The sequence below is a fragment of the Mesoplodon mirus genome (genome assembly GCF_964341445.2).
Source record: "Mesoplodon mirus genome assembly, chromosome: 5".
NCBI classification, from domain to species: Eukaryota; Metazoa; Chordata; class Mammalia; order Artiodactyla; family Ziphiidae; genus Mesoplodon; species Mesoplodon mirus.
This window is the reverse complement of record NC_138980.1, coordinates 85,950,818-85,968,894: the sequence shown is the minus strand read 5'-3', so window position 1 is coordinate 85,968,894 and position 18,077 is coordinate 85,950,818. Positions and strand designations below refer to the sequence as shown.

The 18,077-nt window shown below is 36.4% G+C and overlaps 1 protein-coding gene across 5 annotated transcripts in view; it reads left to right on the top strand.

Moving 5' to 3' along the window:
- HSD17B4 (hydroxysteroid 17-beta dehydrogenase 4) overlaps positions 1-18,077 on the top strand; it is a 111,019-nt gene that overhangs the window by 65,749 nt on the left and 27,193 nt on the right. For 4 of the 5 annotated variants that reach the window (XM_082621190.1, XM_082621191.1, XM_082621193.1 and 1 more), the window contains exons 21-23: positions 4,644-4,730; positions 5,738-5,876; positions 16,083-16,210. In XM_082621190.1, coding sequence (XP_082477316.1) covers positions 4,644-4,730; positions 5,738-5,876; positions 16,083-16,210 — 354 coding nt within the window. The remainder of the gene's footprint in view (positions 1-4,643; positions 4,731-5,737; positions 5,877-16,082; positions 16,211-18,077) is intronic. The other variant, XR_014294057.1, reaches the window with a different exon arrangement.

Sequence of the window (18,077 nt, the reverse complement as noted above, 5' to 3'; positions counted from 1 at the left end):
GTGTCGAGCAGTTTAAATACCACCACCAACAATAATAACAGCGTAAAGTTGTCGAGTACCTATAAACAGGCTATCCCATTATTTCTACTATGCATAACAACTCTACATGTAACTTAGGCAAATCTAGGTTCAGGTCTCTTAAATAAGTTGCTCATGGTCACATAGAAAGTGGTGGAGCTGGGATAGACACCCAGGTCTGCCTGGCTCAAGGCTTAGTTCCTAGGACCTAACTTATTATTTTTTTTTTACTGTATCATGATCTCTTTCATAAATATAAATACTTTGCAGAACTCTTCTTTGTATGGCTGCCTTCTGCTTATTACTTCCTGATGCTTGCAGTATCATTTTCCTGCCTCATGGATGCACACTGTTTATTTCACTTTTCACATTTCTTTTGTCTTTTTGGCTTCAGTGGAAGCTCTACCTTGTCCTTAGAGGTAGCCCCTTACTACTCCCCTTTCTCTCATCCATATAAAAACACATACTGGCTTTCTCTGAAATCCTACAATTAATGGTGCCACATATTCTGGAATCCTCTTATTTTCTAATTATTTCATCTACGTTTATTCATTTATTTATTTTTAACATCTTTATTGGAGTATAATTGCTTTACAATAGTGTGTTAGTTTCTGCTGTATAACAAAGTGAATCAGCTATACATATACATGTATCCCCATATCCCCGCCCTCTTGCTTCTTCCTCCCACCCTCCCTATTCCACCCCTCTAGATGGTCACAAAGCACCGAGCTGATCTCCCTGTGCTATGCGGCTGCTTCCCACTAGCTATCTATTTTACGTTTGGTAGTGTATATATGTCCATGCCACTGTCTCACTTTGTCCCAGCTTACCCGTCCCCATCCCCGTGTCCTCAAGTCCATTCTCTACATCTGCATCTTTATCCGTATCCTGCCCCTAGGTTTTTCAGAACCTTTTTTTTTTAATATTCCATATATATGTGTCAGCATACGGTATTTGTTTTTCTCTGACATACTTCACTCTGTATGGTAGTCTCTAGGGCCATCCACCTCACTACAAGTAACTCAATTTCATTTCTTTTTATGGCTGAGTAATATTCCATTGTATACATGTGGCACATCTTCTTTATCCATTCAACTGTCATTGGACACTTAGGTTGCTTCCATGTCCTGGCTATTGTAAATAGAGCTGCAGTGAACATTGTAGTACATGACTCTTTTCGAATTATGGTTTTCTCAGGGTATATGCCCAGTACTGGGATCGCTGGGTCGTATGGTAGTTCTATTTTTAGTTTGTTAAGGAACCTCCATACTGTTCTCCATAGTGGCTGTATCAATTTACATTCCCACCAACAGTGCAAGAGGGTTCCCTTTTCTCCACACCCTCTCCAGCATTTATTGTTTTTAGATTTTTTGATGATACCCATTCTGACCAGTGTGAGGGGATACCTCATTGTAGTTTTGATTTGCATTTCTCTAATAATTAGTGATGTTGAGCATCCTTTCATGTGTTTGTTGGAAATCTGTATATCTTCTTTGGAGAAATGTCTATTTAGGTCTTCTGCCATTTTTGGATTGGGTTGTTTGTTTTTTTGGTATTGAGCTGCATGAGCTGCCTGTTTATTTTGGAGATTAATCCTTTGTCAGTTGCTTCATTTGCAAATATCTTCTCCCATTCTGAGGGTTGTCTTTTCATCTTGTTTATGGTCTCCTTTGCTGTGCAAAAGCTTTTAAGTTTCATTAGGTCCCATTTGTTTATTTTTGTTTTTATTTCCATTACTCTAGGAGGTGGGTCAAAAAGAATCTTGCTGTGATTTATGTCATAGAGTGTTCTGCCTATGTTTTCCTCTAAGAGTTTTATAGTGTCTGGCCTTACCTTTAGGTCTTTAATCCATTTTGAGTTTATTTTTGTGTATGGTGTTAGGGAGTGTTCTAATTTCATTCTTTTACATGTAGCTGTCCAGTTTTCCCAGCACCACTTACTGAAGAGGCTGTCTTTTCTCCATTGTATATTCTTGCCTCCTTTATCAAAGATAAGGTGACCATATGTGTGTGGGCTTGTCTCTGGGCTTTCTATCCTGTTCCATTGATCTATATTTCTGTTTTTGTGCCAGTACCATACTGTCTTGATTACTGTAGCTTTGTAGTATGGTCTGAAGTCAGGGAGCCTTATTCCTCCAGCTCCATTTTTCTTTCTCAAGATTGCTTTGGCTATTCAGGATCTTTTGTGTTTCCATATAAATTGTGAAATTTTTTGTTCTAGTTATGTGAAAAATGCCATTGGCACTTTGATAGGGATTGCATTGAATCTGTAGATTGCTTTGGGTAGTATAGTCATTTTCACAATATTGATTCTTCCAATCCAAGAACATGTTATATCTCTCCATCTGTTTGTATTATCTTTAATTTCTTTCATCAGTGTCCTATAGTTTTCTGCATACATGTCTTGTGTCTCCTTAGGTAGGTTTATTCTTAGGTATTTTATTCTTTTTGTTGCAATGGTAGATGGGAGGGTTTCCTTAATTTCTCTTTCAGATTTTTCATTATTAGTGTATAGGAATGCAAGAGATTTCTGTGCATTAATTTTATATACTACTACTTTATGAAATCCATTGATTAGCTCTAGTAGTTTTCTGGTAACATCTTTGGGATTCTCTGTGTATAGTATCATGTCATCTGCAAACAGTGACAGTTTTACTTCTTCTTGTCTGATTTGGATTCTTTTTATTTCTTTTTCTTCTCTGATTGCTGTGGCTAAAACTTCCAAAACTATGTTGAGTAATAGTGGTGAGAGTGGGCAGCCTTGTCTTGTTCCTGATCTTAGTGGAAATGGTTTCAGTTTTTCACCATTGAGAATGTTGTTGGCTGTGGGTTTGTCATATATGGCCTTTATTCTGTTGAGGTAAGTTCCCTCTATGCCTAGTTTCTGGAGAGTTTTTTTCATAAATGGGTGTTGAATTTTGTCAAAAGCTTTTTCTGCATCTATTTAGATGATCATATGGTTTTTCTCCTTCAATTTTTTAATATGGTTTATCACATTGATTGATTTGTGTATATTGAAGAATCCTTGCATTACTGGGATAAACCCCACTTGATCATGGTGTATGATCCTTTTAATGTGCTGTTGGGTTCTGTTTGCTAGTATTTTGTTGAGGATTTTTGCATCTGTGTTCTTCAGTGATATTGGCCTGTAGTTTTCTTTCTTTGTGACATCTTTGTCTGGTTTTGGTATCAGGGTGATGGTGGCCTTGTAGGATGAGTTTGGGAGTGTTCCTACCTCTGCTATATTTTGGAAGAGTTTGAGAAGGATAAGTGTTAGCTCTTCTCTAAATGTTTGATAGAATTGGCCTGTGAATCCCTCTGGTCCTGGACTTTTGTTTGTTGGAAGAGTTTTAGTTACAGTTTCAATTTCAGTGCTTGTGAATGGTCTGTTTATATTTTCTATTCCTTCCTGTTCAGTCTCAGGAGGTTGTGCTTTTCTAAGAATTTGTCCATTTCTTCCATGCTGTCCATTTTATTGGCATATAGTTGCTTGTGGTAATCTCTCATGATCCTTTGTATTTCTGCAGTGTCAGTTGTTACCTCTCCTTTTTCACTTCTAATTCTATTGATTTGAGTCTTCCCTTTTTTTTTTTTTTGATTAGTCTGGCTAGTGGTTCATCAACTTTGTTTCTCTTCTCAAAGAACTGGCTTTTAGTTTTATTGATCTTTGCTATTGTTTCCTTCGTTTCTTTTTCATTTATTTATGATCTGATCTTTATGATGTCTTTCCTTCTGCTAACTTTGGGGCTTTTTTGTTCTTCTTTTTCTAAGTGCTTTAGGTGTAATGTTAGACTGTTTATTTGAGATTTTTCTTGTTTCTTGAGGTAGGATTGTTTGAAAGATCTTTTTTTCTGAAGTATAATGGGGAGTAGTCAAGGGAGAATGATCTTCCTGATTGTTAAAAGTCAGTTTTAATAAATGCTGCCTTAAGTTTTAGACATTGTCCTATACATTTGTAGCAATACCATACTTTTATGAAAGAATACCCCTGGAATAATCTTAGCTGATGTATTAGGAATTAGTATTAGAGTTCCTTTAATATTTTATAAAAAGGCTATTTAAGTATTACTTTATACTGTTTACACTTCCTTTTTGAAATAAGAGCTAGAATTATTTCTTTAAAAAGACTGTGGTCTGTTCCTACCCAATTTTATTCTATGTTAACCGAACAAATACACTTTATGTACCCCTACCTCATGTGGATTTTGTGCCATGCCTTTTACTATTTATAAGAATTAAGCAATTCTCACCCTGGTTCCCCATTAGACATACTTATATTGGAAAAAAAAATCCCCCAAATACCAATGCTCAGGGTCCACCCCAAACCATTTAAATTGGAATATTTGGAGATGGGACCTGGTCATAAATATTTTTTAAAAGGGCTCCAGTTGATTCTACAGTTAGGATTAATTAACACTTGTATTAAATCAGTAAGCCTTCATGTTTATTTCTCTTGATATTTAATTTATGAACTGTTTATTTAATTTGGATTATTTTCTTTTTCATATGAAGAAAAATGTAAATTTCTTTTAAAAGACTTTATACTGTTTCAGAATGAAATTGTATTTTCATTGGAATCATCGGAGTGAACTGGTTGTTTTTTTTTTTCTCTTGTACCTTTATAAGATCCAAGGAACTGGAGACATCGTCATTTCAAATGCATATGTGGATCTTGTGTCAACAGCTGATGTTTTAGCTAAGACACCGTCTGAGGTGGGTTATAACCACTGACCTCCAAGTCATACCCTGACCTATGAATTTCAATTGAGATCACTTTAAGAATATTCAGTCTACTTTAGAAAATTAAGAGCTATGAAAGATTCTTAATTGTGGAAGTGGAGAACAGTAATTTAAAACTGCTTGGAGAAAAAGGAATATTTTGACAACTTATGAATTTTTTTAAAAACTTTTTTTGTGGGGATACTAGGGTAGCTTTCAAGAGAATATAAGTAATTTTCTAGTTTTAGAGTAACTAAATCAGTTGTTTAATGAGAAATCTTAAACAGTATTTGGGAGAAAAATATATTAAAAATTTAAATATCCTGTACCTTTTTCTTGATTTAAAGATTTGTATAATGCTTTGAATGCAGATATAAAAACAGTAGCATGTATTATTTATTAAAACATTTGTGTTCTTCTGTATTAACATGCTGAGACTTTTAATAAAAATATTTATATTTTCTGTCTCCAAAATATTAATTTTGTAATGTAGAGGTTTTCAAACCCATGATCTTTGTCTTTCATTCACCATATTATCATAAAACTGAATGAAAATTAAAATCTCTTTAAAGAGAATGTAAGATCAAAATCTTAAGAAATTTTAGAGCTAGACAGAAATTCAGGCTTCATGTAATTTAATCCTATTTTACAAACAGAGAAATGAAACCACAGTAGTTGACTGATTTGCCCAGTATCTTCCTGCTGAAGTTAGTTAGGATATAAGTTATCCAGTTAGTTCCTAGTCTACTTGTAAAATATTATTTCTGAATTTTGATAAAAGTAAAATTCTTTTATTAAGAGGAGTGAGGTTCTGGATGACATAAATTAATATAAGGAAAGGTGTGAAAGAAACCTAGTGAGAAAAAACTAGTTTCCCTTATTTATGTGCAGGTTTTTTAAAAAAAATCACATTGTTGCACTTTTATTTTGTAATAGTTTTATCCCTTTGAGTCATTTTTACAGAACTTCTAAAATTAAATTAACTTTTCTCTTTTTGCTAGGGTAGGGAACTTCAGAGTACCCTTGTGTTTGAGGAAATAGGTCGCCGCCTTCAGCATATGGGGGGAGAGGTGGTGAAGAAAGTAAATGCTGTGTTTGAGTGGCATATCACTAAAGGTGAAAATACTGCAGCTAAGTGGAGTAAGTCATGTCCCTGGCTCTATAATATTCTAAGATAACTCTTAGTCAATAGAGATAAAGTATCCTTGTTATAACTAAAGCCTGTCTCTTTGAAGGTAGGTAAATCTTAACCTTCTTCAGTAAGTTGTTTTTTTATGGGAAATAACGGGTTTCATGGCACCCAAAGGCATGCATGTTTTTTAGAGATGAAGGGATTCAATTAAAATGAAAATATCTGTTGTAAAGATTTCATTGTAACACCTGAAATTAGTACTTTAAACAGTCACCTTAGCCATATGCTTCTTTAACTAATCTTCAAATTCCTCTTAAATGTGAAGAAAGTACATCAGGTTAAATGAAATATTTTAAAGTTTTGAGTAATTCTCATTATATTTTAACAGTTTTAAAAATATTTTCTTCATTCCCCCCAAATTAACATTTGGATTATCACCTTAACTATCAGTATATAATCATAATTATTTTCTTCATCTCTACAGATGGCAATCAAAGGTACTAATTTTATCTAATCTAGGGAAGTTATCTACTAGAGTGCCATGTTAGCAACCTGGCAAGGCATCCAGTATAAGCCAAGTTGCTGCAGAGAGAAAGCAGTTACATTTCCATTCACTTCTGTGGAGCTCCAAAAGGACTCTGGTACCATTTTAAGAAGAAAGAGAAAATAAAAAGGGAAAGGGGTAAAAAAAATTCTACCATGTCTTTTGTATCTGTTGTGTAACTACATTCTTAATCATGGCACAAATTTTTCTGTGCTGTGGTCTCTTAAAAGACTGCAGTGTCCAATTTTAATTTAATTCTTAAAGTGAAATTGGGGAAGGTAAGATGAAATTACTAAAGATGAGTAAAAAAAATTTTCTAGATCAGAGAATTTTCTTCTTTTTCTATCTGCATAATAAAAGCACTAGCACTTTTGTGGGCTCACTTTGCTAATCAGCCAGATCTGTTAGCAAGTTTTTAAGTATCCAGTGTCTATATGTCATGACACAAAAATATGTGGCTTTATCAGATTTCACTGTTCTGTTTTTATATAGGTTAAGGGGAGTGAGTATATATCCATTCTCTTTTTTCAGCATCAGTCAATTATAGATTGAGAGGCCACTGCTTCTAACAATGAGAGTGTCTTAGTTCAGTTTGCTATAACAAATATACTATAGACTGGGTAGGTTCAACAACAGAAATTTATTTTCTCGTAGTGTGGAGGCTGGAAGGTCCAGTGTGAGGGTGTCAGCATGTTTGGGCTCTAGTGAGAACCCTCTTTCTGGTTTGTGGATGGCCGCCTCCTTACTGTTTACCCACAAGGCAGAGAGAAAGATCATCTCTCTTATGTCTCTTCTTCTAAGGACACTAACCCCATTATGGAGTCTCTACTCTCATGATCTCACCTAAACCTAATTACCTCCCAAAGGCCCCATTTCCAAATACCATCATGATTTGGAGATTAGGGCTTCAACGTATGGATTTTGGAGGAACACAAACATTTATTCCATAGCTGACTGCTATTCATATTTTGAATCATGACGCATGCTATTAATGAACTCTGACCATCATTTCTTTACCTTTATATTATAAAGTGTTCTAGCTTTACTTTGATTGGTAGAATATTCTTTCTTTATAGAATATTCTAACCTTTATGTTATGGTTTATGTTATAGAGTATTCTGATCTCTAGAGTTGTTGGAGAAAAATGGTGTATCAGTGAATGTTTACTGAAACTTCTTGATTTCTCATGTTTTTTGTCTTGAGGTCCCAAGGGGCAGGACCCTTTCATTTGTAGTCAAGCAGCTGTGGTCCCTTGAATCTGTCTACTAATGTGGTACAGGGAGCATCCAGAATAGTTTTAGCTCAAGGATTTTCCCCATCCTTCATAACTGTGAAGTACAATGGGATCCTGTGTAGTTAAGGTTGGCCAAGAGCCCTTGGAATGCTGAGGGACTCCTGGAAGTGACCTGTGATTGGCTTACACTCCAGGACCATGTTAACTTTCAGGCCCATCTCAAACCTGGTTGTAATCCTTCTCCGGGGACTGTAGGCTAGTGTATGAGATGTAGTATACTATGGTGGTACCTGAAAGCAAGGATTGTAGGCTGTGCTTCTGCAAGTCCCACAACTGATGGTATGAACCATCTTCACTCATTATTTGTATACCACATATCATGCAGATAATCTGTCTATACAGACTTTTTTTTAAAGGAAAAAACCTTTAGGTTTGGGATTTTACTTGCACAGTAGAAACTACTGTTTTGTAGATTTTCATTATTTTTATTCTGAGATTACTATTTTAGAGTGCCTAAATACCTTGTAAATCAGACTGTTTTATTTCTCATTACAATTAAAGATCACTGTAAATGCTCACTGAGACCAAAAAAATTAAAATGTATCTCTAAATCAACTAAAACTTCTTGAGACCATCTTCTATTACATATTCCTAGGAAACATTTTGAAGTTTTGTTCAATTGATTTTGGTTTAATGTAAGTTTCTTTTTAACATAACAATTGCTATTCCTTTTAGGGAGTATATTTTCATTATATAAAATTTGGTATATAAAAGTATAGAGCAGAAAATAATGATGTATAATCCCACTACCTACAGTTAACATTTTGATGTTTGTCCTTCTGGAGGACATTTGTGCTTATAGGAGGTTAATTCAGAAGGGGGTAAAGGAAGCCAAAACATGTAATATGTATTTAGTTACCCAAAGTTCAAAGTGTCTATTTTTTTTTCTAAATAACTTCATAGATTAACAGTGATGTGTAGGTATCATCACTTTCTTTCTATTTTCTGTCCTTCCTTGTTTTTATCTATTCATGATGGAATTCAACCTTTTCCCCTGTAGATGAAACTATATTAGAAGTTGAGTTATAAATATAAAACACAGGATTTTTGAACATACTGGTGAAGGAAAGGAATGCGAGCTGTAAGAGAAAACGTGCTGGAATTATGTGTCTCACAGTTGGCAGAAAAGAACTCTGTAGAGATTTGTAAAGTATACAAGTGATTCACTCTGGCAAATAGTGTAATTTCCTTCAATATACTGTCAATAACCAACTAAGATTTTCTCCTTAGTATCACTTTCCTTGTAGAAAGTATTAGAAAATGTGCTTACATTTAATAATTAACTTTAATTAACCTAGGCAAAAGGTTTTTTCTTGTATTTTCACCAGAAAAATGGGAATATTAGAAACCTGTTAATAACTACTTGTAATTGATGCTTGTGGCTTTTGTTTGTTTTATCATCTCTTCTTCAGGTCCAAATTTATCAAAGCTAACAATCAAATTGGGTCTTGAAGCTTTTCTGAAAGTGTTCATCATTATCTTTGGTTATCTGCCTGTCTTTTATTTGATCTGATTCTCAGCTGTGTAACTTTTTTCAATTCTGGTTGTTTTCTCACCATCTTTGCGTCACTGAGCTAAGTCATAGTAGCTGGCAGCAGTAGAAAGTATCTATTTGTTTTGGCTTATGATATTTTAGAAGATGATTCCATGTTGGTATCTCTCTTTTGCATCTTGGTGCTTAATGACATAAAATAGATGATTGAATGCTCTGACTTAGGGAATACCTAATTTTTTTTTTTTACAAGCAGTTTTAAAAATGTTTTGCTAAACAGTTAATCACCAAATTCTTGGTATTTTAAATTGCTGTTAGTTGTCCCAGTCATGTTTGCATTATGGCAGATCCAAACCTGTTTACAGAGAACAGGCTTAGCTCCCTAGTTCACCTATGGAACTGGAGTTACACAAGTGACAGGCCTTGAGCAAGTCTAGGAACCAAGGGGTTTGGGCTCAGTGGCCTGGAAGATGCATGTCAAACCCAAAGATCCTGGACTGTGCCCATCTTCCCTGCTCCTTCCCCTATCTTGCCATCCAAACAACACCAACAGTGAATCTCTGGGCAGAATGTGTGTCTATGTCGGGATTTTTAAAAACCAAATTAGTGTGAGTCTAGAGAGAATGGGGAGAGTTCTGGTGTCAGTGTTGGTTTTGGCTGTGGAGGAGGAGGAGTCTTAGCTGTGTCTTTCGAGGTTAGGCCTCTGTGAAGCCTGTCGAGCTTGATCATCTAGGAGCAGGAGGGCTGCCTGGGTGAGGACCCTTCCTCTTCTCTGGGGAACAAGAGTGTGTAATGGAGAGATGTAGCCCCTTGACATGCATAAGAAACCAGAGGGTGGGCCTCAGTGAGGTGCTTTTGGGAAGGAAGCCCAGATCTTGGAATGCTCACTTGCACCTTCTTATCCATACTGATGTGCAAAATATTAATGAAATAAAAAAGAATCAGAAAGAGAAACATTGTAGACTTCTTCAGCTGTTTTGGGAGCTGAAATCAGAACATTGTAGCAAGGTCATCCTGTTGAGTAAAATCTGTAACACTATCTATTATTTATTATAAAATAAAAATTTTTTATTGAGGTATAGTTGATGTACAATATTGTATAAATTTCAGGTGTACCACATAGTGATTCACAATTTTTAAAGGTTATATTTCATTTATAGTTATTATAAAATATATTTCCTGTGTTGTACAATGTATACAATAGATATATAGCTTATCTGTTTATCTACTTATTTATTTAATACATGACATCCCTAGGTTAGTTTGTTTACTGGATCTATACTTTTTTTTTTAATTGACATACAGTTGTGTTAATTTCTGGTGTACAGCAAAGTGATTCAGTTATATATATATATATTTACACATATACATATGTATATACACATATATATATTCTTTTCATATTCTTTTTCATTATAGCTTATTACAAGATACATAATACAGTTCCCTGTGCAAAAGAGTAGGACTTGTTGTTTACCTATTTTATATATATTAGTTTGTATCTGGTAATCCCAAGCTCCTAATTTATCCCCTCTCCTCTTCCCCCTTTGGTAACTATAAGTTTGTTTTCTGTCTGTGAGTCTGTTTCTGTTTTGTAAATAAGTTCATATTTTGGTTTCCACATATAAATGATATCATATAATATTTGTCTTTCTCTGTTTGACTTAATTCAATTAGTATGACATTCTCTAGGTCCATCTATGTTGCTGCAAATGTCATTATTTCATTCTTTTTTTTTTTTAATATTTATTTATTTATTTTGGCTGCACAGGGTCTTAGCTGCAGTATGAGGGATCTTTAGTTGCGGCACGCGGGATCTAGCTCCCTGACCAGGGATCGAACCCGGCCCCCATGCATTGGGAGCACAGAGTCTTAACCACTGGACCACCAGGGAAGTCCCCATTATTTCATTCTTATGGCTGAGTAGTAGTCTGTTGTGTGTGTGTGTGTGTGTATGTGTGTATATACACACACCACATCTTCTTTATCCATTCATCTGTTGATGGACATTCAGATTGCTTCCATGTCTTGGCTATTGTAAATAGTGCTGCTATGAATATTGGGGTGCATGTATCTTTTCCAGTTAGAATTTTCTTCAGAATTATGCCCAGGAGTGGGATTGCTGGATCATATGGTAACTCTATTTTTGGTTTTTTTTGTTTTTGTTTTTGTTTTTTTGCGGTAAGCGGGCCTCTCACTGTTGTGGCCTCTCCCGTTGTGGAGCACAGGCTCTGGACGTGCAGGCTCAGCGGCCACGGCTCACAGGCCTAGCTGCTCTGCAGCATGTGGGATCTTCCCGGACCGGGGCACGAACCCATGTCCCCTGCATCAGCAGGTGGACTCTCAACCACTGCGCCACCAGGGAAGCCCTATTTTTGGTTTTTTAAGGAGCCTCCATACTGTGCTCCATAGTGGCTGCACCATTTTACATTCCCACCAACAATATAGAAGGGTTCCTTTTCCTCCACACCCTTTCCAGCATTTATTATTTGTAGACTTTTTTTTTTTTTTAATTTTATTTATTTATTTATTTATTTATTTAGTTAGTTAGTTATGGCTGTGTTGGGTCTTCGTGTCTGTGCGAGGGCTTTCTCTAGTTGTGGCAAGTGGGGGCCACTCTTCATTGCAGTGCGCGGGGCCTCTCACTATCACGGCCTCTCTTGTTGCAGAGCACAGGCTCCAGACGCGCAGGCTCAGTAATTGTGGCTCACGGGCCTAGTTGCTCCGCGGCATGTGGGATCTTCCCAGACCAGGGCTCGAACCCGTGTCCCCTGCATTGGCAGGCAGATTCTCAACCACTGCGCCACCAGGGAAGCCCTATTTGTAGACTTTTTGATGATTGCCATTCTGACTGGTGTGAGGTGATACCTCACTGTAGTTTTAATTTGCATTTCTCTAATAATTAGCAGTGTTGAGCAACTTTTCATGTGCTTATTGGCCATCTGTATGTCTTCTTTGGAGAAATGTCTATTTAGGTCTTATGCCCATTTAAAAAAATTTTTTTTTTGATATTGAATTATATGAGCTGTTTGTATATTTTGGAAATTAAGCCCTGTCTGTCGCATTGTTTGCAAATATTTTCTCCCAGTGTGGAGGTTATCTTTTCATTTTGTTTATGGTTTTCTTTGCTGTGCAAAAGCTTGTAAGTTTGATTAGGTTCCATTTATTTATTTTTCCTTTTATTTCCTTTGCCTTGGGAAACTGACCTAAGAAAACATTGGTACAATTTATGTTAGAGAATGTTTTGCCTATGCTCTCTTCTAAGAGTTTTCTGGTGTCATGTCTTATACTTAAGTCTTTAAACTATTTTGAGTTGATTTTTGTGTACGGTGTGAGGGTGTGTTCTAACTTCATTAATTTACATGCAGCTGTCCAGCTTTCCCAGCACCACTTGCTGAAGAGACTGTCTTTTCTCCATTGTATATTTTTGCCTCCTTTGTCAAAGATTAATTGACCGTAGATGTGTGGGTTTATTTCTGGGCTCTCTTCTGTTCCACTGATCCATATATCTGTTTTTGTACCAGTACCATGCCATTTTGATTACTGTAGCTTTATAGTATTGTCTGAAGTCTGGGAGGGTTATGCCTCCTGCTTTGTTCTTTTTCCTCAGGATTGCTTTGGCAATTCTCGGTCTTTTATGGTTCCATATAATTTTAGAATTATTTGTTCTAGTTCTGTGAAAAATGTCATGGGTAATTTGATAGGGATTGTATTAAATCTGTAAATTGCTTTGGGTAGTATGGCCATTTTAACAATATTAATTCTTCCAATCCAAGAGCATGGGATATCTTTCCATTTCTTTAAATCATCTTCCATTTCCTTTATCAGTGTTTTTTTTTTTTTTTTTTTTTTTGCTTTTTTTTTTTTTTTTTGCGGTATGAGGGCCTCTCACTGTTGTGGCCTCTCCTGTTGCGGCGCACAGGCTCCAGACGCGCAGGTCCAGCGGCCATAGCTCACGGGCCCAGCCGCTCCGCGGCATGTGGGACCTTCCCGAACCAGGGCACGAACCCGCGTCCCCTGCATTGGCAGGCGGACTCTCAACCACTGCGCCACCAGGGAAGCCCCTTTATCAGTGTTTTACAGTTCTCAGCATATGAACCTTTCACCTCCTTGGTCAGGTTTATTCCTAAGTTTTTTATTTTTTTGATATGATTTTAAAAAGGATTTTTTTTTTTTACTTTGCCTTTCTGATATTTCATTGTTAGTGTAAAGAAATGCAACTGTATGTTAATCTTGTATTCTGCTACCTTGCTGAATTTATCAGTTCTAGTAGTCTTTGTGTGGAATTTTTAGGGTTTTCTGTATTTAGTATCATGTCATCTGCATATAATGACAATTTTACCTCTTTCCTTCTAAGGTGGATACCTTTTATTTCTTTTTCTTGTCTGAATGCCGAATAGACTTCCAGTACTATGTTGAATAGGAGTGGTCATCCTTGTCTTGTTCCAGATTTTAGCAGGAAGGCTTTCAGCTTTTCACCATTGAATATTATGTTGGCTGTGGGTTTGTCATAAATAGCTTTTATTAAGTTGAGGTATGTTCCTTGTATACCCACTTTGGTAAGAGTGTTGTAATTTGTAAGGTATATATTCTAAAACCTTCAAATATCTCTTAAGTCCAAATATATGTTCTCATCTAACACCTTTCCCTCCCCCATTAAATTCTGTAAAGTATAACTGAAATTTTTTGGACTTTTTCAGTGCATTAATGATTATATAAATACTGAGCTAAAATAATTCATAAAGCTTTAAAAATACATTCTGCCACAAAAAGAAAATACATATAGCTTGTCTCTTCATTTCATTTAGATTACCCATGACCTAACAGGTGTCTGTAAACCTAAAGTGATGGTGGTGGATGACGATCCTCCTGCAGGAGCCATTTGTAGACCATGACTTGAGCCACTGTGGAATGGGGAGTTTCACTCCTTTACCCCAAATTTCAGTATTCTTGCTAAGAACTTCCCCCTTTTTAGCCTTCTTTTCTTTTACCAGCACTAGTTATTAGCTTTCCACAGAAAAAATGTTTTATTGGGCTTCCCTGGTGGCGCAGTGGTTGAGAGTCCGCCTGCCGATGCAGGGGACACGGGTTCGTGCCCCGGTCCGGGAAGATCCCACATGCCGCGGAGCGGCTGTGCCCGTGAGCCGTGGCCGCTGAGCCTACGCGTCCGGAGCCTGTGCTCCGCAATGGGAGAGGCCACAACAGTGAGAGGCCCGTGTACCGCAAAAAAAAAAAAAAAAAAAAAAAAGTTTTATTGTTTCATAAACGTCATGGCTGTGAAGCAGCATGTAAAACCAAGTGAGTGAGAGGGCAGGTAGACAGCCCTTCATTAGAAGGGCCTTCATTAGCTAACAGACTTATTCCACACTGAAGTATTAAGACGCGTGAGTCCAGTTTTATTCCTGAGCAAGACTAGTACATGCAGTGGTCCTTACGCTTACTTGTGAAGAATTAAAATCATGTCTGTTGAATACCAGAGGTTTGCTTTTCTTTAGTCTTTCCTTTCTGCCCTCTGACCCCCGCCCCTTATTCTCTCCCTGCTCCCTCCCTGCCTGCCTTCGTCCCTCTCTTTTTCTACCTTTCTTTTTAACTATACAAATCATACATAAAACACATTTGTAATATGTGTGTACCAATAAGAACAGAGCCTTTGTTCTTCATGCCTTACTTTTAGTACCTTGTACATTGTCTGACACCCACAGAAGAAACTTAACAATGAAGTGAGTGAATGAAGCATAAAAAGCAAAAAGGTCTCCTTGTCACTCTTACTCCTTCCCAGGTAACCGTCATAGTCATGTTATTATTTTTTAGTTTAGTTGGCAAGATTCTCTTCTGTGGACAGTGGGAGTGACTTAGTTTTCTCTTTGGAGTAGGGCTTGGCTAAGCAGAATGCATGGTTTTGCTTACGTGTGTGTAGCTTTTCCTTGATCCTAAATTGGGAGTTTCCTGACACTCTTAGGGAGAGTGATGCAATCATCGCTCCTTCGCAGTAGCAGAGAAAGCACATTCAAGAGGCTGAAGCTGGATGAGGGGAATTACCTTCCTGGATGACTGGTCTCAGTCATATATGAGACAATTAAAACTTTCTAAAATGTAACTTTCACATAAAGCTCTGTAAGTGTTGTATAGAGAGCAATGAAGGCAAATTTTTAATAGTTTTTCCAGTTACCCAGCCTGTTTCTGGGAGACTTAATCCTTCTGTCAAAAACATTTAAGGGAAAATATTTTAATTTTAACGTTTCTTCACAACAATTAGGGCAATAAACATTTTATAAATAAATTATAGCAAACTAATTAGAATACTTTTTAAAATTTAATTTGACTGTCGTTTAATTCATATGACAGAACCTTTGATGAATTCAGGTTTTTGAAAGGTAGTTAGAGTGTGCATTCCCTTCCCCCACACCAACCAATATGCAGTTGTTTTAAAATTCAGTTTTCTTCCTTTGTTGACTACAGAGTCTTTATTTGAATCTAAAGGCCTTAACCCTATAACTTCCAACCACTTAACTTCCTTATATTACTCTACATTGATTCACATTTCAAATATCTCTGTTGTGTAAACTTCTTCAATGAAGAAAAACTATTATGGATTTGACTATTTTGAAGATCATATTCTTTATAAAGAGGACATCTCAAAAAATCAAGGGTTTAGAATTTTTTTCTAAGTGATAGGTAATATATAATGTATTGGGTTGGCCAAGAAGTTTGTTCGGGTCTTCCATATCTTACAGAAAAACCCAAACAAGTTTTTGGCCAACCCAATAGAATAAGTACCACAGTAACTTGGAAACTATAAAAATCTCTGCATTTATTTGGTTTATTTTATTCTCATATTGTGAAGAAAAAAATGACAGACATTTGTTTCTTCCTATTTTTCCCAGCTATTGACCTAAAAAATGGTTCTGGAAAAGTGTATCAAGGCCCTGCAAAAGATTCTGCTGATGTAACCATCACGCTTTCAGATGAAGATTTCATGGAAGTAGTCTTGGGCAAGCTTGATCCTCAGAAGGTAAAGTTCTTAAAATGTTCATTTATTTGTCATTATTGCTTCCTATTTGACAATTGCAGTTTTTTGGCTGACTCCAAAATTCTGATTTATAAGACAGATATCTTGCAACTCTGAGGAAAGACAGAGTTGATAGCAGTATTCAAATTGATAGATCATATATTTTTCGAATGGAGTTTTTCAACTGATACTTTTTAAAACTAAATTTTTGGGTGGAATTCTTTAGCAGATAAACAATGTAAAACCCACATCTAGACCTTTTAATATATTGTCAGTTCAGAATTGAAAAACCATATGATATTTCATAAAATTAGACATTCTTTCCTGATATATAAAATTAAGAACTTGTCTTAATCATCACTGAAAACTGGAAATAGAAGGATGGAACATAATAGCCAGTGTCTTACTGAAGGTAAAACATTTAGAGACATTTCAGTGGAAAATCATGATTGAAACAAGAGTGCCTTTGCTGGCCATTATGAGGTAATATTGTTCTGAAACCTATGGCTAGTCCACAAACACACAAAATTAGATGTAGCAATTAGAATGGAGTAGAAAATTTGAATGATTATGTAGCTAGAAATCCCACGAGAATCAACTGCTTGATTCTTAGACCAGAAGAGTTCAAACAAGTGATTGAATGCACAATAATTATTTAAAAATAGCTTTCACATAGCAGCAAAACCAACTAGAGGATATAATTTTAAAAATTCGTTTGTAATCACTACCCAAACTACAAAATACCAGCGACTACCCTAACAAGAAAAAGCACAGGGCTTACTTGCAGAAAACTATACAATTTTACAAGGAACGGAGCAATTTGAATACGGGAGAAAATGTTCAATTTTCCTGGATAAAAAGACTAATTTTAAAGAATTGTAAAGTAGTATAGTGGTTAAAAATACGTTCTTTGGCATCAGATAAATCTAAGTTTGAATCTTAGCTCTGCCACCTACTCTCTAAGCCTTAATTTTCTCATTGTAAAATGAATTGTGATAATCCCAAAGGATTGTTATGATAACTAAATCCAATAATATACATGAGGAGCTTAGACTAATGCGTGGTACTGAGTGAGCCCTCAGTTAATTCCTTCCCAGGAATTTATTTAGTACCTCCTTTTATTCAGGTGCTAGGTGTGGCTGAACAAGACAGTGCCCCTTCTGGGTAGAGCTTAATTCTAGAGGGAAATGGAAAAGAAGTATAATTTCAGGTGTGAAGAAAAATAAGAGTAATGGGTTATAGCAGTGGTTGGCAAACTTTTTCTGTACAGGGTCCCCTAGTAAATATATTCTAAGCTTTGCAGGTCACATGGTCTCTGTTGCACCTACTCAGTTCTGCCATTGTAGAGTTAAAGTAGCCATGGATACTATGTAAACAAATGGACGTGGCCGAGTTCCAGTAAAACTTTGTTTACAAAAACAGGCAGCAGACTGGTTTTGGCCCGTAGGCTGTAGTTTGCCAGCCCCTGGATTAGAGTGTGACAGGATAGAACTATTTGAGACCGATTGTCCAAAAAGGCTTGATAGAGACCTGAACAAAGTGAGGGAAGGAGCCATAAGGCTAAAGAAACAACTAGCACCAAGGTGGGAGGCACTGGTAGCTCAGCTTGATACTATAACTGTGAGGAGGCCAGTGGGGAGAGAGGCAGGAGGCGAACAGGGAGAGGTAGGCATGGCGTAGATCACACAGGACCTTGTAGATGTTGGCAAGACAGTTTAGATCTTGTGTGATAGGAAGCTATTGAGCTGTGGAGTGACATCTGATTTTTAAAGGTCATTGTGGCTGCTGAGTGGCTAATTAAGAGTTCTTTTTTGAGATATATTTGAGGTGCTTATACATAAAGATTAAATGTAGGATTTACAGAAACATT